This window comes from Chiloscyllium plagiosum, unplaced genomic scaffold (genome assembly GCF_037043375.1).
Source record: "Chiloscyllium plagiosum isolate Xiang-an unplaced genomic scaffold, Cpla_swu_hap1 HiC_scaffold_10, whole genome shotgun sequence".
Classification (NCBI taxonomy): Eukaryota; Metazoa; Chordata; class Chondrichthyes; order Orectolobiformes; family Hemiscylliidae; genus Chiloscyllium; species Chiloscyllium plagiosum.
Window position 1 is genome coordinate 51,903,427 of NW_028270148.1, and position 20,652 is coordinate 51,924,078.

The following is a 20,652-nucleotide window of genomic DNA, read 5'->3' on the forward strand; positions in this document are numbered from 1 at the left end:
CTTTCCACTTCTGTTTCACATACTGGATGTAATAGAATTTCAGGAAAAGTGCTTTTGGAGGTCACTAAGTTTGCAAAAGTTGTTAAAATTATTGCTGAAAATATGTTGCTGGAAAAGCGCAGCAGGTCAGGCAGCATCCAAGGAACAGGAGAATCGACGTTTCGGGCATAAGCCCTTCTTCAGGAAGCGCTTATGCCCGAAACGTCGATTCTCCTGTTCCTTGGATGCTGCCTGACCTGCTGCGCTTTTCCAGCAACACATTTTCAGCTCTGATCTCCAGCATCTGCAGCCCTCACTTTCTCTTGTTAAAATTATTGCATATATTTAAGAAAAGATTCGAAACAGACCTTTCTAGGCCATCTGCAAACCTGCTGCAAGGGACAGAATTTAGACCAGCTAGATTCTACTTAGCATTTTAATCGTACACAGATATTTATAAATGACAAAAGATTTAATGAGCCTTCGGTGTTAAAAGTTCATTGGAACAACTAATAAATGTGTGTCTATGCATTTGGAGATGGTATGCTTATGTTAATAAGGTAGTATTTAAGCAGATTATGTGAACTCCCCAAGGTGGCTCATTCATCCTCAGGACCTAGTCAACTCCCTCAGCTGTTCCCTCAGGGCCTATTCAACTCCCTCACAGTCTACTCAACTCCTTCAGCCGTTCCCTCAGGGCCTACTCAACTGCCTCACCTGTTCCCTCTTCTTACATCTTCGGCCTTTTAGAATCGGAGCATGATCTCACTTGATCATAATTCACTGGTCACTCAGTCTTCTCTTATACCTTGCAAAATTGGGTTTTCTACTTAATAATAAAGGCAAGATGGCAATAGATAGATTAGATCGTGTCCTTGCAGATGTGCAGCACAACACTTCCAATTTTAAAGATAAAATCCTTTTTCATGAGTTTGTGTTCCTCTTTGCCAAACAAGCAAAACCGCAAGAATTAGGCAACTTAAAACTCCGTCATGCACTTAAAGTGGCAGTTCTTGCTACCCAAACCTCTGCTAGAATTTCATGTGTGGACACAAGTAAAGGCAGGGGAACACTTTGTCCCTGCCTCCAACACCCTCCACCCACCCTGTTACCTCTCTCTCTCACTTATATTTGGCCTCAGGGCCCTTATTGATTCTGGGGCCCTGCTGGGTGATTTAACAGCATCTGCCGCTGCTCCTGACGATATTGCCTGCACTGCAGACCTAGCAGCTTCTAACTGGCCAGCACTTCACAGTTTGGCCCCAGGGTCCTTAAACTCAGGGAAGACCCATACGTGGGCATTTAACTGGTTGGACCCACCTCACAAGAGACAGTGCGTGACTCCTGCCAGCTCTCCAGCCAGCAGGGTAAGATCCCTTTGCAAGCATTCAATTCTATCCAATGCCTTTGGGAGGAAACAGAATACAAAAGACTGACAAAAATAAACAGAATTTACTCTTCTGAAAACAGCCTCGATGTATTTCCAGTAGAGTCCCTACAGTGTGGAAACAGGCCCTTCAGCCCAACAAATCCACACTGAACCACAGAAAAGTATCCCACCCAAACCCATTCCCCATTACTCTACATTTGCCCCTGATTAAAGCACCTAATCTTCACATCCTTGGACACTATCAGCAATTTAGCATGGCCAATTTACCTAACCTGCATATCTTTGGATTGTGGGAAGAAACCAGAGCACCTGGAGGAAACCCATGCAGACACAGGACAAACTCCCAGTTAGATGGATTAGTCAGAGGGAAACGGTCTGGGTGGGTTACTCTTCGGAGGATTGGTGAGGAGTTGGTGGGCCAAAGGGCCTGTTTCCACACTGTAGGGGATCTAATCTAATCTAATCTAATCTACTATATTATACAGTTCCAATTATAATGTGCACTACCTGAGCAACGTACGTGCATTTTGACTTCCTTTCCAATATGCAAAAACAGGATGGGGAAGGAGGTTAAGTTATAGAAAAGGTCCGATCTTATCAGGAATACCCCATTGACCATGTGTAAGGTGACAAATGTCTTGTACTTTGGTTGTGAAGGCTAAAATAAATGTTACCATGATGGACTACTCCCTATTAATTTATCCTGGTTGTGAGCGATATCAGTCTGCAGGATTCCCATAACTGGCTTACTGATTTTTCCCACAAGGGCAATCAAGTGAAGACCTCCTTACAGGGAGTATCCTTCTATCAACATCCTCCAGGTCACCACTAACCAGAAGCTGAACTGGATGTGCCATATAAATGCTGTGGTTGTGATGATAGGTCAGAGGCTCAGACTACTGCAGCAAGCAGCTCACCTGCTGACTCCCCACAGGAGAAAGTGAGGACTGCAGATGCTGGAGATAAGAGTCAAGAGTGTGGTGCTGGAAAAGCAAGCAGGTCATGCAGCATCCGAGGAGCAGGAGAATCAACGTTTTGGGCAGGAGCCCTTCATCAGCAATGAGGATGGGAGCCTAGGGGATGGAGAGGTAAATGGCGGGGGTGGGGGGGGAGGGGGGGGTGGGATGGGGAGAAAGTAGCTGAGAGTCCAATAGGTGGATGGAGGTAGGGGTAAAGGTGATAGGTCAGAGAGGAGGGTGGAGTAGATTGGAGGGAAGGAAGATGGACAGTTCATAGAGACAGTACTGAACTGGAATATTGAAATTGGGGTAAGGTGTGGAGAGGGGAAATGAGGAAACTGTGAAGTCCACATTGATGCCAGAGTCCAGAGGTAGAAGATGAGGCATTCTTCCTCCAGGCGTTGAGTGGTGAGGGAGTGGTGATGGAGGAGGCCCAGGACCTGCATGTCCTCGGCAGAGTGGGAGGGGGAGTTGAAATGTTCGGCTATGGGGTGGTGGGTTGATTGGTCCTGGGCCGCCTCCATCGCCACTCCCTCACCACCCAACGGTTGGAGGAAGAACACCTCATCTTCCGCCTCAGGACCCTTCAACCCCAAGGCATCAACGTGGAATTCCCCAGTTGCCTCATTTCCACACCTCCACCTTACCCCAGTTCCAACCTTGCAGCTCAGCAATGTCCCTATGACCTGTCCATCTTCCTTTATATCTATCCGTTCCACCCCCCTCTCCGACCTATCACCTTAATTCCCACCTCCATTCACCTACTGCACCCTCAGCTACCTTCTCCCCAGACCCACCCTCCTCCCATTTATCTCTCCACCTCCCCCCCCAAGGCTCCCAGCCTCATTCCTGATGAACGGCTCCTGCCCGGAACGTCGATTTTCCTGCTCCTCGGTTGCTGCATAACCTGCTGTGTTTTTCCAGCACCACACTCTCGACTGCTGACTCCCCAGCGCCCTTCCACCATCTATAAAGCACTCGTGTAAAAAGGAAACTGCAGCAGATAACATGCAAACACCACTTCCTGCAAGCCGATCACCTTTCTGACTCGGAAATATATCGCCATTCCTTCACGGTCACTGGGTCAAAACCCTATAGCGCCCTCCTGAACGACATTGTGGTGTCATGCTTCAAGATGGCAGCTCACCTTCAGATTCCCAACAGCATCTAGGGATGAGCAATTAATGCTGGTCCAGTCCAGTCAGCAATACCCACATGCCATGAATAACGAAATAAAAACTGTGACACAACAATCTGGCAAACTCTCAAGGAGCATGGAGACTTCAGTTCAGTTTTCCAACTTTATCAAATCTGGGGAAAATTTTGTTCTTTTGTCAGCATGTTTGAATAAAGAATGTGTTTACTTGTGTGAAGTAAATGGCATTTTGACTGGGCTGCATTTTTGTTTGAGAGTTTGGATTTTGGCATCATTGAGAGTTTAAATGAAGGGGAAATTATATTTTCATCAACTTATTTCGTTATTAAAACAGTTGCCTTAATAGTGCCAGAAGTGAAGATGCAGCAAAATGTTTGGTAATGCTAGAAGACAAAGACAAATGCAATATCATTACAAATTCTTTTATGCTTTTTTTTTTTAAAAAAAGCATTCTTGGAGCAACTGAGTACATCGACACAGGTGAAAGAGAATTCAAATAGCCTTAAAGCAAAATATTCCAATTTGAGGTTAATCTGATGAAATTCTACTGCGTTCTAACTAGTCGATGGCTAGTGGCTGCATCAACAAATAGAGAAGCATGCTTTGCTCACAGGTGAACACGATCTTCAAAAAAAAAACTCTTTGATCAAAATATATTTTTAAAGATCAACAATTTTAAATGGTCACTGGAATTCTGTGAGCAATGCGATCATTTTGTCCTATTGGCAGGAAACCTTTTACCTACCTTTGAATCAAGAGTTATTGAATAACTGAGTATAGGATAGGATAGGACAGGAAGGCCCCTCCGCCCCACCCACCCGTGTGTGTTTTCCTTCATTTTGTCAGCTGATCCTGAAACCAACTCCATTTAATTGCTTGTGCTACACATCCCTCAATGCCCTTAACTAATAAAAATTGATCAGTCTTCAAAATTCTCATTGATTTTGTACATGCAACATCTGTGGAGCAGATTGATCAAACTGCATATATTTTAAAATCTATTTACTTGCCAGTGTGTGCAACTACACAGCACCAACAGAACAGAAGGAGGTCTAAGGCACAATACTGGAGCTGCCTCAGACTGTGTTCTTCAGGCAAACCCAGGTACTGCCAAAAGCAATATGTTGGTGATACATGTTGTAACAATTAGATAGTAATGTGGTTTCTTCCACATAAAACACTTGGTTTTTTTTTATTCTGGAAGGAATTTACTAAACTGGATGACAAATTAAAGTGAGTTTATAAATCAACTTAAATTGACAAGACCAACACATACCTTCTGCATACTGAAGCAAAAGAAAGATGGAGTCTTCAGAGATGATCTGTTTCTTCAAATGCACCATGTTGGGCACACAGTGGGGAATGATGGTCTTTCTGTTTCTGCTGCACTCGCTGCTTTTCCTCAGACTCTGACAGAGAATAGAAAGGTCAGTTGTACTCTCTGCTGCTTTAGAACATGCTGCGCGCTGCACTTATCAAATACACTAATCTGTTTGTGTTATTCTGTGCTTCAGAAAGCCAGTTAGTCCTCTTCATCTCCTCCTCGGTGCCCCGAGCTCCCCAAGGCCTAACTGATGGCACTTGGCTGCTATCCAGCACACAGAGGATGGCACTGAGCTGCCATTAAAATCAATTACATGGGTCAACGTTTTTATTAGGCTCTCTCTCACTCTTAACTAAGTCATCAGAACAATACTTTGGTTATTTTCCTCACAGAACAAATACAACAGAATTTTAGATTTTTAAAACAAAAACTACACAAGCTAATCAAAGGTTAGTGTCAATTTTCAGGCTGTAGATTGTGGGAGCATGTTGAGTTTTGTGAAATTTATGCTGCATTAATACACTGAAGTACTGATGATTATCTTTGTACTTAAAAGGTTATTCAATTAGAAGAGAGTATAGCAGCAAGATCACAGCCTAATTATCAGGGTGTCTGAGGCAGCCTGATAACGGAGTTTGAGTTGGCTAAGTGAGAACAAAGAATGGACAGCAGTGGACAACGCTGCAGGATGGGGAAACCTGGGCTCACATTTTCAAGCTTATGTCAGAACAGGGGCAGGGATTAAAAAATAAAGGTAGACAGGGATTCTTGATACCTGCAATCTTTGCTGGCAAAGGATTATGGTACTGCTAGCAATCTCCACCCTACAGCACCCATCAATCTGGCTCCATTGCAGGACAAGCACCTCCCAGTCCCTCACAATTTTGTGGAGTTGAGGCAGCTTCACCGTGACATATTTATGGATCTCAGAATACTCATGAACCATAGTCTGGATTCAAGAATCTTTTGAAGGCAAGTTCAAAATGTCTTACCCATTCCTTCTTCGTGCCACCATGTGCCCCACCCATCTTCAATGGACTCCATACCCTTCAATGGACTCCACTTCTTTCCACATTATGGACAGAACCAGTGAAGCGATCAGTAACCATAGTATTTACAAAGTTGCTTAGAAAAAAGACAAGCATGCATAATGGAGGAACAAAATCAGGGATTGCTGGAAAAACCCAGCTGGTCTGAGCGCATTGGTGGAGAGGACTAAGTGATCACTGCAGATGCTGGAGATCAAAGTCGAGTGTGCAGTACTGGAAAAGCACAGCAGCATCCGAGGACCAGGGGGAAAAAAAAAAATAAAAATCGACATTTCCTGATGAAGGGCTTCTGCTTCTCAGATGCTGCCTGACCTGCTGTGCTTTCCCAGCAGCACTCTCTTGACCCAGCATCTGTGGAGGAAGCAGAGTTAACGTTTCATTCTAGTAACCCTTCCTCAGAACTGATGGTAGCTAGGAAAGGTTGGTATGTACGGTATATGGAGGCAGTGGGGGCATAGTAAACAACGGATGGAGATAGAGTCCAGATGGAAAGAAACAATTGTCAGCCTGAGGAAATCATTAGCAACTAATGGGTAACATTAGTGGCTGACTTTGGGTTGTTTGTAGTAGCAACCCATGTGATAGTAAGTTGTATGGGGTTAGAGATGCTGGTGGACATAGGGGAAGTGAGGACCAGGGGGACCCTATCGGTCTTGTTGGAGGGAAGAGGGGGTGGTGAGGACCGAGGTGTGGAGGCTGGGTCAGGCATGGCTGGAGGGCCTGTCAATCATGGTGAATGGGAATTATCAGTTGATGAAGGTGGTGGAAATTTCACAGGCCCCCTTGTCAAAAGTAGCATCATTGGAACAGTGGCAATGGAGAGCGAGAAACTGGGAGAACGGAATAGAGTCTTTAGAAGAAGCAGGGTGTGGAGAGGCATAGTCGAGGTAACTATGGGAGTCGGTGCGTTTGTAGTGGTTATTGGTGGCCAGCCTATCCCCAGAAATGGAAACAGATGTCGAGGAAGAGAGTGGAGGAGTCAGAGGTGGACCGTGTGAAGATGAGAGCGGGGTAGAAATTGCAAGTGAAATTGATAAACTTTCCCAATTCAGGATGAGAGGGGGAGGCTACAGTAGGACCAGAAGAAGGAATGTTTCACATTCCTCAAAGGGACAGACATAACTGAGGCCCACGTATATAATACCCATACACCCATGACCATACCTTTGGTGTGAAGAAAGTGAGAAGAGTAAGAGGAGAAATTGTTCAGGGAGAGGACGAGCTCAGGCAGGTGGAGAAGGATGGTGGTGGATGGGGATAGTTCAGGCCTTTTTTCCAGGAGGAAACTGTGAGGCCTGAGACCATCCTGATTGGGGTTGGACATGTAAAGGGATTGCACATGCATGGTGAAGAGAAGGCAGCTAGTGCCCGTGAATCGGAAACTCTGAAACTGATGTGAAGTATCAAAAGAATCACATTTGAGAGTGGAAAGGGACCAGACGAGAGGAGAATTCACTGGCCGAGTTCAGACTCATAACAGGATCAAGAGAGCTGTGGTTATTTACACAGCTGGACAGAATTGTTGACTTTGCTTCACTGACATCTTTATGTGGTTCTACCACTTTTCCTTCTGCTATGCTCTCTGTTGTAAATATTTCAATATTTATCTGCATACAACTAAGTAGGGTAAAGTATTCAAAGTTTCTATTATTTATATTTTAATGGTCTATTTGATAGAAAAGAAAGATTATCGAAGTGTCAAAGAGTTACTTTATTTTTTTTCTAAGCAGATTGATACACACCATTTTTACTATCAGGCTCATTGATTCTGTACATAGGGTGAATGGACATGAAGTCCCTGTGCGGACTCATGCCCTGTTAAGGGACTAATGGGGCGATGAGACATGAGTTGGCATAGGTGGGATGGGGAGTAGCCTGGCAGACTATGACAAGTGAAGTACGAGGGCTAGAGGGCCTGAAATGTAACCAAACGATTGAGCCAGAGTCTGAGAGAACCATGGCATGCACTCCAACCAGCCCATTTTGGCAACCCTAGTGGCCATCTGTTTCTCGGATGGTGGGTCCCACTCTAACCTGCACCTGTACTCCAGAGCAAAATAGGTCCTTACAGGGCTGCCCTAGACGAGGGGATTGAGTCAAGGGGAGTAGAGACCTAGAGTCACAAAGATGAGAAATTAAGAGTTTGGGGCTAGGAACGTGTGTTACCTGGTCGAGAAATAGCCAGGGTTCAGCATGGAAACTGGGGGATGGGTGCTGAAGCAGTATATGGGTTGATTGTCAAATCAGGAGTCAAGATAGGGAATATCGAAGGTCACTAGCTGTGTTCAAGGATAGTGAACATTTGGAGTCAGACACAGGCCTGGAGAGTGATTAGTCAGGATCAGGCTTAGCTGGATTAGAACACAATGATTGTATGGCTGTGAGGCAATGGTACCGACTAGAATGAGCCCATAGAAAGTACCAAACGTTCTGTATTGATTTGTTTTAAAAAAAAATTATTTCAGCTCTAAGACTCTAAAATCCACATTATCCACCCCTTGACTGGGCTATTGGAAAAACAGTGACAAATAAGCTTCCTGTCCTTTGCCATCTCAGCTACTGGGGAACCGTATTTATCAATCTATCCAGTGATTGGGAGAGCCCCAGTATTCCTTTGTTTTAGCTGTCCACAGAGCCGATCTTAACAGGGCTAATTCAACAGGATCACTACAAATGGCATCAGTAGTGCAAACTATGCAGAGGAAAGAGGACAGTCAGTGAAGTTTCCAATGTTGGTCAATAAAATGAGCCACTTTAAGTTTGCTGAACTAAGGAATGCCCACTTGAGCCAGATATCAAAGAGCATCTTATGCCTCTTCAACAATAATGTAATACAAGGCCATGGCCCTAACCTCCCAGTTCCACCTTCACTCTGCTGCACCTCAGTTGGAAAGTGAGGGAAATTTCTTTTGAAGCTCCTCTGCTGGTTTCCAACTCTCTATACTATTTCCAACATTTTGCATTTAAATTATGGACTGGGGACGGGGGGGGGGGGGAGGCAACTGGCATTAGAAGACTTTCTTTGGGCTACCACAAAGACTGCAGACATGTTCAACTCCCACTCTCACCAGAGGTAATTCCCTTGTAAAAATCCAAGAAATGTGCCAATAATGTATAGGGACCTGACTCCGGAAAATCTACAGCAGTTGGAACTCCAAATCAAGGGTACTCTGAGCAGAATAGCAATGTGGAAAATCTGTGTTGGCATCTTTGGGAAAAGAGAATCAAGAGGTATTAGGGTGGTGAACATAATAACAAAGTAAAATTTTGATTCTAAGGACACACATAAACTATTGTGTACGCTCAGAGTGCTTTAATTTAGAAAGCACAGAAAGATAAATATGACTTTAGGAAAGCAGTTTGGAAACAGATTAGAAATCTACCACCATCTAAATCATTAATCAGCTGAATTTCAAAACAAACACGACCGTCTTGACCAAACAGATATTCAAATAACATGAACAGTAAGTGGATTGACTCATCATTTCGTTGTCTTACTGAAAAAATAGGAACTCACTGAAATGCAATCTAGAACCAAGTGCCAAACGGTGAATAGGCACAGGGTGAAGATGTATTTTCCTCATGCTGGAAACCAAATACTACACAAGCTGAACCCAGTTACAATAACACAACCTATAGCTAAATTTAAAAGGATACCCCTACCTGACTAGTCTGAGATTTCCGTTGCTGAAACCAGTCATACCTCAGAGATCTTTGAATGAGATTGCCCAATTAACGTCAATTGGTGAGGAATTATGGACAGTTTTGTGCTGCTGAGAATAGGTTGAGTACCCAAACTGTTTTCACTTGTGATAACAGCTGCTAAATAAAAGATAGAAGCAAAGATTCTATCCCATCTGTCTAAACTGTACTTACATTGTGTTCAACAGTTGAACAGCCTCATTCCCTCCGTCACCCCCAAATCACGCACAAAATCCAATATACAGCCAGCTCAGTTCCATTCTTGTAAGCATACACTGGGAGATTTGGTAGCTGGGAACATTTGGTAGCTGTTTCCCTGCTCTTCTGCAAAGTGGTACCACGGGATCTTTATACCCATCTGAAGAAACAGACAAGGCCTCATCTGAATGACAGCATAGCAGCACTTCCTCACTGCTGCTCCGGTAAATTGAATGCTCCAGTCTTGGGAGTTGGATTTAAAACAACTAACACATCAAACCAACTATGGAGTTGTTCCATATGTTCTCATCCAGGCTGTTTAGGGAGCAAATGAGTAGAGTACAGAAAAGTTGTAATCACTCTGGTCTTACCATCATCAGTCTGAGCAAACAAGGTCACACTAGCAATCAGCTAAAGCAAAAACTGGCACTATTACCCTCCTTTCCCTCCAATATTCCAGCTGTACAACTGAGACAGAGGAGAATGTTCAAGGGCCACCTCGATGGGTGGGGCCCTTGACATCTTCTTAATTAAGGGCACTCCTCTGAGGAGGTCACGTGTAAAACAGTGGTAGATCCCTAGGAGCAGGTCAAGGAGTCAACTGAGTCAGATGCACCACTCAGTGGGGAATGTCAAGCCAATAAGACAGACATTTTTTAGGCCCTTCTTATATCCCTTATTCATGGCCAGCATACAGGAAAATCAGGAATGAAAGTGGTCTTATGTCTCCATATAGTTAGTTAAAAATCACACACCTGCCTATAGTCCAACAGGTTTATTTGGAAGTACTAATTTTCAGAGCACTGCTCTTTCATCAGGTAGCACACCAAATGCTAGTGCTTCCAAATAAACCTGGACTACAACCGAGTGTTGTGATTTTTAAAAGTTGTCCATCCCAATCCAACAGCAGCTCCCCTACTCCATACACTTGAGCAGCGATCGCCTCTGACAGTAAGCCATCTATTTTTCAGTCCGAAATGGTCTTCTGCTCACCCTCAAAAGACAGTTTGTCAACCTTAATTCACAGAGAGCTCTACTTCCTCCTCCAGAACATTCTCTGGATATCGCAACCAACATTTCCGCATTCCCAATCTTCCAATTCATTCCAAGATTTTAAGAGATGGTTCTCTGGATACACTCATATGACTTAAAAATGACTAAATGACAAAGTTGCATTTTTAGGATTGAACCATAAAATTGAACTGTAAATTTAAGAAAAAAACACAAAGAACGGCAGATGTTAAAGATCTGAAACAAAAACAGAAGTTGCTGGAAAAACTGAGCAGGTCTGGCAGCATCTGTGGAAAGTGAGTTAACATTTCGAGTTCTAATATGACATTTCTTCAGAGCCTTCTGAAGAAAGGTCATTAGATCTGAAACATCAAATCTGCTCTCTCTCTCCACAGATGTTGCCAGTCCTGCTGAGCTTTTCCAGCATTTTCTGTTTTTGTTTATTTTAAACTTTGAAAAGGTGCTTACTTTTAAAATGAATGTCTCCTGTGTCCTGGAATCCAACACGAGTAAAACCTTTGGAAAGAAATACAACCACAAGTTAAAATCAGTACTTCTTCAACACAGGTTACGTAACTCGTCTGTGTACACATTCAGCCCAAAGGTGCATCTTAAAATTGAATCAGTGATAGCAGGATGTAATGGCTACAGAAATCATATGCAGCCCAAAACTGACCTCTAGAGAAACACCTGAAAAAGGAAAGACAAAACAAAAACTGAACAAAACTGCCTCGTCTTCTTTCTCCTCATAAAGCCGGAGAATATTTACAGTGTGCTGACACGAAGAAAGCACATCTGTGAATTTTTTTTTAAATTGGCCGTCGGCAAATAGTTTTCCCAAACAGGTGTTTTATAAATGACTGCAAATCAGCCCCTGGAAACACCTCCTCTAAGCCAGGCGAAACCAATGATAATATAATTAGAGCCAGATACATCAGGCGGCTAGATAGTCTCCATCTGTTCAATGTCATATTTAATCACTTTTACTTCTTTAAATCTGTGGCAATTGAGCTTTCATAAACTTACTTACTAAAACATGAATATTTCTACTGCCAAGTCCTGTGGAATATGCATGGAATACAGCTGGGTTGTCTCTGACCCAACTGGTGCTCTATGATGTAAACAGAAATGCAGTCTTTTGCATTTTAATTATTTATCTTCCTCAGTAAATTCTTCCTAGAGAGTGGAAAATCTCTTTACAAAACCTGTTAACTTTTTAATGCAAGTGACTTCCCTAGTGTCCCTCTTCCTGTCACGAAGCAAAAATAATTGTCGTTTTATGCACTCCTAGGATGCAGCTCGGCCAGTATGTGTTGCCCGTCCCTACTTGCCCTTGAGAAGGTGGTGGTGAGCTGGCTTCTTTAACCACTGCAGTCTGCGTGTAGGTTGACTCACAATGCCCTCAGGGAAGGAATTCCAGGATTTTAACCCAGATTCCTCTCCTTTGTCCAATGTACCTATTTGTTACAATAGGCCATATTTTATATGCAGTGCAAAAGACCATTTATGTTTGGGTGCAATGTTTTCATAGCTGGTTTCACAGCTTTAGTTACTACAGTGTCCTAAGAATAAGTCACAACATCAAATTACAAAGACAGAATTTCAAAAGGTTTTAGGAAGGAAATAGCACCGAAGAAAATATTGACTTCAAAAATTACACAGAACAAGCTAGCAGAGTCAGTTATTTTAAGTGTATTTGGGAGTTGGTGGAAGACAATATTTGAAATTGGGATAAGAAACATAAGAAATAGGAGCAGTATGCGACCATCTGACCCCTCCAGTCTGTTCCGCCATTCGATAAGATCATGGTTGATCGTTTCATGGACTCAGCTCCAGTTACCCACCATAACCTTGAATTCCTTTACTGTTCAAAAATCTATCTTTGCCTTAAAAAATATTCAATGAGGTAGCTTCAACTACTTCACTGGGCAGAGAATTCCACAGATTCATGACCCTTTGGGAGAGGTTTCTCCTCCACTTAGTCCTAAATCTGTTCCCCTTATTTTGAGGCTATATCCCCTAGTCCTAGTTTCACCCACTAGTGGAAACAACCTCCTGCTTCTTCCTTACTTATTCCCTTCATACGAGTTGGAGTCAGTAGCCAAACTAATTCACCAAGGATTCTTCAACAGGTTTGGCATTTTAGGTCTACACTAGGAACCAGTTTCAGTCATTTGTACCATTCCCTTGATATCAGCAGCACTTCCTGCAGCAGTGACTGTTAGTTCCCATTCCAATTCATGAGTGATCTCTAGCACTAGAAAGATTAAGAACCCACAGTTAACCTGGATGTGGCTGTGACTTAAGTCGATTGCACGGAGTGAATTTTGAAAATGACGAGTTTTAATTAATCATTGTGCAGAGATTTTCTTGCAGTGGAAAAAATGCTAAATGAATAAAAGTACAGCTGCTGCAAACTGAAAAGGTTTACAGTTATGACTAGTGAGAATTTTCCTGCCAAACAAGGCACAGGTTAGATCTTATGAACCAAAAGATTACAAATTTTGACAATTCTGTCAATTCCCATATCTGTTGATGTTTACCATTAAAATAATAATTGGCATTATGATTATATTCAAATGAAGTTTTTTCTACATCTGTTGATCACTCAATTTTCTTCTGCAAACATGAAATTTGGATGGTATTACCAGTGAAATTTAGATATCAATCCAGGTTTTAAAAATTACAATCAAATGAGGGTATTTTAACTCATTCTAGCAAAAACTAAATTTTGTTAGCCTCTAAATTTCATTAATTGTCTTGAATTTTAAAGATTTCAAATTTTGTCCCAAACTGCAGCTACCAGGATATAAAATAGACTCCATGAAAAATTGGTGTTATCTTAGACCCAGGCTGTCTTCAGTGAAAAATACTTCCCATGTCTGAATGGAGTCACCCTGCATATTGGTTTAGATTGAAATATTTAGAAACTGGGTGTAGAAACTTGATGTCTATCCCCGAAGTGGATATTTTGAAAATTTAAATATCGAAAAAACTGCGAATGCTGTAAATCAGAAACAAAAACAGAAGTTGCTGGAAAAGCTCAGCAGGTCAGGCAGCATCTGTAAAGGGAAATTAAGAGTATACATTTCAGGTCCAGTGACCCTTCTGAGGGAGAGTCACCTGACCCAAAACATTAACTCTGATTTCTCTTCACAGATGCTGTCAGGCCTGCTGAGCTTTTCCAGCAACTTCTGTTTTGATCTTGAAAATATGTTGGTAAAGCCACTATTTCAGAGATAAGTGGTCTCCAGTGACCAACATATCAAACTTGTGCCCTGCTTGACTCATGCTGGTCTTAACCGTAAACTTTTCCAGTTTACTTCAATTGCCTTCCTATTCTTTCAGCATTTCCACTGAAAGGAAAATTCTCCATAACGATTAATTAAAACCTTTCATTTTCAAAACTCATTCCATGCAATTTACTTAACTCACAGCCGCATCAAGAACCAATTAGAATGGCTGGAACCAAGCAATGGGAACACTATATTGGCCTCTATGACTGATCAGTGCCCTTTGTGGAATAGGGGGAACAAATATGCCGAGTGGGCCCTCATGGCAGAACGGCAATGTCCCTACCTCTGAGCCAGAAGACCCAGGCTTGGAGTCCCACTTGACCCGGAGGTTTTTCATTTCAGTAATACGAACAAGGGCAAGACTTATATAGTTAATTGTAGAGCCCTATTGAATGCTGTTGAACAGACAGACCTAGGTACATAGTTCTTTAAAAGTTACATCATAGGTATAGAAGCTGGTAAAGGCAGCCTTTCGACGTTTGCCTTCATTGCTCAGACCATTGAGTATAGGAGTTGGGACATCATTTTGCGGTTAGAGAGGACATTGGTGAGGCCACCTTTGGAGTACCGTATACTGTACTGGCTCAAAGTTTGTGCGAAGATTTGTAGCTCGGGTGCTCGTTGTTGTGGTTCTGTTCGCCGAGCTGGAAGTTTTTGTTGCAAACGTTTCGTCCCCTGGCTAGGCGACATCATCAGTGCTTGGGAGCCTCCTGCGAAGCGCTTCTTTGATGTTTCCTCCGGTGTTTATAGTGGTCTGTCCCTGCCGCTTCCGGTTGTCAGTTTCAGCTGTCTGCTGTAGTGGTTGGTATATTGGGTCCAGGTCGATGTGTTTGTTGATGGAGTTTGTGGATGAGTGCCATGCCTCTAGGAATTCCCTGACTGTTTTCTGTCTGGCTTGCCCTATGATAGTAGTGTTATCATACTATCATATGACATACTATGATAGTAGTGTTATCATACTATGACACTACTATCATAGGGCAAGTCAGACAGAGAACAGCCAGGGAATTCCTAGAGGCATGGCATTCATCCACAAACTCCATCAACAAACACATCAACCTGGACCCAATATACCAACCACTACAGCGGACAGCTGAAACTGACAACCGGAAGCGGCAGGGACAGACCACTATAAACACCGGAGGAAACATCAAAGAAGCGCTTCGCAGGAGGCTCCCAAGCACTGATGATGTCGCCTAGCCAGGGGACGAAACGTTTGCAACAAAAACTTCCAGCTCGGCGAACAGAACCACAACACTGTACTGGCTGCCCTGCTACAAGAAGGATATTATTATGTTGGAGAGGGTGCAGAAAACATTTACAAAGATGTTGTTATCAGGAATGGAGGGTTGAAGTTTATAAGGAAGGCTGGATAGGCTGGGACATTTTTCACTGGAGCATAGGAGGTTGAGAATTGACCTTTTTAGGGATTTATAAAACCATAAAAAGACATAGATAAGGTGAATAGCAAAGATCGTTTCTGTTGGCACAGGGGAGTTCAAAAGTATGGGGCATTTTTTAAGGTGAGAGGAGAAAGATTAAAAGGGGATCTGAAGGGTAAATTTATTTTTAAAAAGAGGCTGGTTCAGATGTGGAATGAAATGTTAGAGGAACTGATAGATCCTGGTACAGTTACAACATTTAAAAGACATTTGGACAGGTAGGTGAATGGTTTAGAAGGAAGTGGGCCAAACACGGCAGATAGGACCAGTTTAGTTTGGGAAATTTGGTCACCATGGACGAAGGATCTGTTTCCATGTTGTACGGCACTAGGAGGTATGTCATAAACATGTCTATGCCAATTGATAGGGAAAACTCAGTAAATTCGCCAATGTACATTCTCCCCCTCTCCATTGTTGGTCTGCAATGTCCTTCAAATGTAAATTACTCCATAACACCATAAAAGATAGGAGTGGAAATTAGGCCATTTGGCCCATCAAGTCTGCTCCCCCATTCAATCATGGCTGATGGGGTTGACAAACCTATATTCCTACTTTCTCCCTGTAACCTTTAATCTCCTTGGCAATCAAGAACTTGTATCTGTTTTAAATATCCTCAATGACCTGACCTCCACAGCCTTTTGTAGCAATGAATTCCACAGATTCAATACTCTCTGGCTAAAAAAAAAAATCTGCTTATCGCCATTCTAATGGGTCTTCCCTTTACTATTCCCAATGTCCACACTGTCCAGTATTCGAAGTTTCAATCAGATCCCCCCTACATCCGTCTAAACAACGTGCATCGTCCTAGAGTCTTCAAATGTTCCTTCTACGTGAACCCATTCATTCCTGGGATCATTCTCGTGAACCGCCTCTGGACCTGCTCCAGGGCCAGTAGATCCTTCTTGGAGGTATGGGGCCCAAAACTGCTCAGAATACTCTAAATGTGGTCTGACCAGAGCCTTATAAAGCCTCAGAAATTCATCCCTGCTTTTATATTATAGTCCTCTTGAGATAAATGATAATATTGTATTTGCCTTTCGAACCACAGACTCAATGTGCAGTTTACCTCAAGAGAAACCTCACTCGGACTTCCAAGTCCCTTTGCACTCCAGATTTCTACATTTTCTCACCATTAGAAAACAATCCATGCCTCGATTCTTCCTACCAAAGTGCATGACCTCACACTTCCTCACATTGCATTTTATCTGTCACTTCTTACCCCATTCTCCTAACCTTTCTAAATCCTTCTGCAGCCTCCTTGCCTTCTCAATACTACTAGCCCTTCTCCCTAGCTTGGCATTATCTGCAGACTTAGCCAGAATGCCCTCAATTCCTTCATCTAGATCATTAATGTATAAAGTGAAAAGTTGTGGCCCCCAACACTGACCCTTGTGGAACATCACCAGCTTCCATCCTGAGAAGGACCCTTTTATCCCCACTCTCTGCCTTCTGCCAGACAGCCAAACTTCTGTTGTGGTTTTGTTCGCCGAGCTGGGAATTTGTGTTGCAGACATTTCGTCCCATGTCTAGGTGACATCCTCAGTGCTTGGGCGCCTCCTGTGAAGCGCTTCTTTGATGTTTCCTCTGGCATTTGTACAGGTTTGAATCTGCCGCTCCGGTTTCCGGAGGAAACATCACAGAAGCGCTTCACAGGAGGCTCCCAAGCAGTGAGGATGTCACCTAGACAGGGGACGAAATGTCTGCAACACAAATTCTCAGCTCGGCGAACAGAACCACAACAACGAGCACTCGAGCTACAAATCTTCTCACAAACTTTGAGCCAAACTTCTATCCATGCTAGTATCTTGCTTCTAACATCTTGGGCCCTTATCTTTCTCAGCAGCCTACTGTGCAGCACCTTATCAAAGGCCTTGTGCAAGTCCAGATAGATAACATCCATTGGTTCTCCTTGGTGTAACCTGCTCATTACCTCCTCAAAGAATTCTAGCAGATTGGTCAGGCATGACCTCCCCTTGATGAAACCATGCTGACTTTGCCCTATTTTACCATGCACCTCTAAGTATTCAGAAATCTCATCCTTCACAATGGACTCCACAATCTTACTAATGACTGAGGTCAGGCTAATCAGCCTGCAATTTCTTGTCTTTTGCCTGACTCCTTTCTTAAACGGGAGTTACATTAATGATTTTCCAGTTTTCTGGGACCCTCCCTGATTCCAGTGATTCCTGAAAGACCACTAACATCTCCATTATCTCTTCAGCTATCTCCTTCAGAACTCAAGGGTGTAGCCCATCTGGTTCAGGTGATCTATCCACTTTCAGACTTTTCAGTTTTTCTAGCACCTTCTCCTTGGTGATGGTCACCATATTCATCTCTGCACCCCCAACTCTCTTGAAGTTTTAGGATATTACTCATGTCTTCCACCGTGAAGACTGATACAAAGTACTTATTCAGTTCCTCAGCCATTTCCCTGTTCTCCATTGCGACTTCTCCAGTATCATTTTCCAGCGGCTCAATGTCCTTTGTATATTTAAAGAAACTCTTGTAACCTTTCCTAATATTACTGTCATATTTAATCTTCTCCCTCCTTATTTCCTCCTTTGTTGTCCTCTGTTGCTCTTTCTAGTCTTCCCAATCCTCTGGTTTCCCACTGCCCTTCGCCATATTATATGCTTATTTTTGGCTTTAATGCTGTCCCTGACTTCCCTGGTTAGCCATGGTTGACTCATCCTCCCTTTCGATTGCTTCCTTCTCCTCGGGATGAATTTTTGCAATGTCGCCCGAATTACTCTCAAAAACTCCTGCCATTGCTGTTCCACCGTCTTTCCTTCTAGGCTCCTCTCCCAGTCAATTCTGGTCAGCTCCTCCCTCATGCCTCTGTAATTGCCTTTATTCAACTGTAATACTGTTATATCAGATTCCAGCTTCTCCCTCTCAAATTGCAGAGTAAATTCTTTCACATTATGGTCACTGCTTCCTAAGGGTTCCTTCACCTTAAGCTCTCATTAAGTCTGCTTCATTGCACAACACTAAATCTAGAATTGCCCATTTCCTAGTGGGCTCTGCTACAAGCTGCACCAATATCGTGTAGACTTTTCTTGCAATCCACTATCAACCTGATTTTCCCAGTACACCCACATGTTGAAATACTCAACTGGAAAACATGGGAGACTTACTGGTGGTGGTTAATATATTTTAAAAATACTACGGCTGATTTGATAGGGAAAACGTTCAGTTGGGTGTAGCAGCACTTTTGGATATAATAGTAAAAAAAAGATTTTAAAATAATCTCCATTGTTAACAATCACCAGGCAGATACATGAAAACAAGCTTTTTTTTTAAACAAACAAATATCAGTGCATAGATGATGCCCATACTGTTTGTGGAGATGAGGAAGAAATGTTGATAAAATTGGATTTTAAATGTAACAGAGAATGCCAAAGTGGAGTGCAGTGAAACCTGGACCTTAACAATCTGCATTTGTGCAGCAGCATTAACTTAAGGCCCAAGATGCTTCAATCCATATAATTTAGATTGCAAACAGAAGGATTATAGTTACATCACTAGGCTATTGCATAATTAACCTTGTAACTATTTAAGAGAGAGGAGGGTCAACTGTGGAACAGCTCATGTTAATCTTCTTATATGGACAACTACCATTCAATGCTTATCAAAATAAACTAAATCCTTTTTTAAGTTATAATCACAAGTCATTTTCAAAATGCAGCAAAACCTCACAGTTGAATAAACTTACTTGTACATATATTAGATCCAATGTCCGAACCAAATACCAGTAACATGTAACTGCCCCAGGGGTCAACCATCTGCTGCCACCCAGTATTCTGTCAGACAGCTTTACTGCACTGGTGTTCAGAGTGAAAAGGCACAGTCAGAATAAAGATGTGCAATGACTAAAGGGAAAAGCTCCACTAGAGAAGAATTGATTATGTTAATTCAGGGACAAGTTTAAGGAAGATTGCCAACTAGGACATAACACCATTACATATCAAGGCAGATAAAGAACAATGGGAACAATAAAGACAGATAAAATGACAACAAAGCTTATAAATAGTTGCATTTAGCCTAGTAGCGCCTTTGTGAAAATGTTTGACTGTGATATTAACACTAAACCTGCCAATGCGCTTAGCGCGATTGGGAGCTAAGTATTCATGTTGTAAAATGTTTAGAAAGGACAAGGACATTAAACTTTAATAAAATGAGAGAATATGAAGCATTTCACCTTGCACACATCAGAACTAGGATGCAAGAAATGGACTTAAACAAAAACACATCATTTTGTACAGCACAAAAAATGGGTGCTGATTGCCAAGAGATGCATTAAGGACAGTTAACTGTCATTCTTAATTCACAGGCCAAGCAGATAGATTCTGATTGGCCTGGTCATTACCATGGGGATACAGCAGCAATTGGCCACCTCCATGACCTTCATTTTGAAAAAGGTGTACAAGTATGTACAAATTCATTTCGCTGACAATGAAAACAGGGTCCTGTTATAGCACACACACATGCAGCACACAGCAAGTCTGACTGATCATTTTAAATTGGTTTTCAATGCAACTCTTACCACATTCCTGATTATTTAATAAATGGTTTCCAATTGTAAAATCACATCGAATTATGGATACGCTTTTCTGCGGCTTGACATCACAGGCAGCATTGTGCTTGGTACGAATTGTCAAGGGGATGTGTTGCTTAAAAGGTTCTACCAGTCACTGGGACAAACGGGCTACATACCTAACACCACATTTCTCTACCCAGCTTAATCAACTTTATTCTGTGCTCAAACTAACCATTAATCTATTAGTTGAGAAGTCCGACAATGAGTTCTCAACTATGGCCTACTTAAAGCCTACATTCATGGCCAATATGTACACAGGAATTTCTACAGTTCACACGCTACGACAGTAATCTTATTCGCAACCTCATGAATTGGGCCTTACCTTTCTGCTCAGTGAGATAGGGCCTAATAAAACCAACTTGTGAGATAACTGACACCCTGATCGAGTCATCAATCACTGCAGACTGAAAAAACCCAAGCCACCACTTTGGGGTCCCGAGTTGTACCCAGTCTACCTCAGATTACACTAGAAGGGGAAGTGGTCTCAAAATTCTGAACATGAATAGAAGGTGATGATTGGTTGGAAATGCAGCAAAAACAGTGAAC

At 42.5% G+C, this 20,652-nt stretch overlaps 1 protein-coding gene across 2 annotated transcripts in view; it reads right to left on the reverse strand.

Moving 5' to 3' along the window:
* Positions 1-20,652, reverse strand: part of rps6kc1 (ribosomal protein S6 kinase B1) — a 169,113-nt gene that overhangs the window by 33,274 nt on the left and 115,187 nt on the right. For both annotated transcript variants that reach the window (XM_043695845.2, XM_043695846.2), the window contains 2 exons: positions 11,237-11,284; positions 4,761-4,893 (listed from right to left, as the gene is read on the reverse strand). In XM_043695845.2, coding sequence (XP_043551780.2) covers positions 4,761-4,893; positions 11,237-11,284 — 181 coding nt within the window. The remainder of the gene's footprint in view (positions 1-4,760; positions 4,894-11,236; positions 11,285-20,652) is intronic.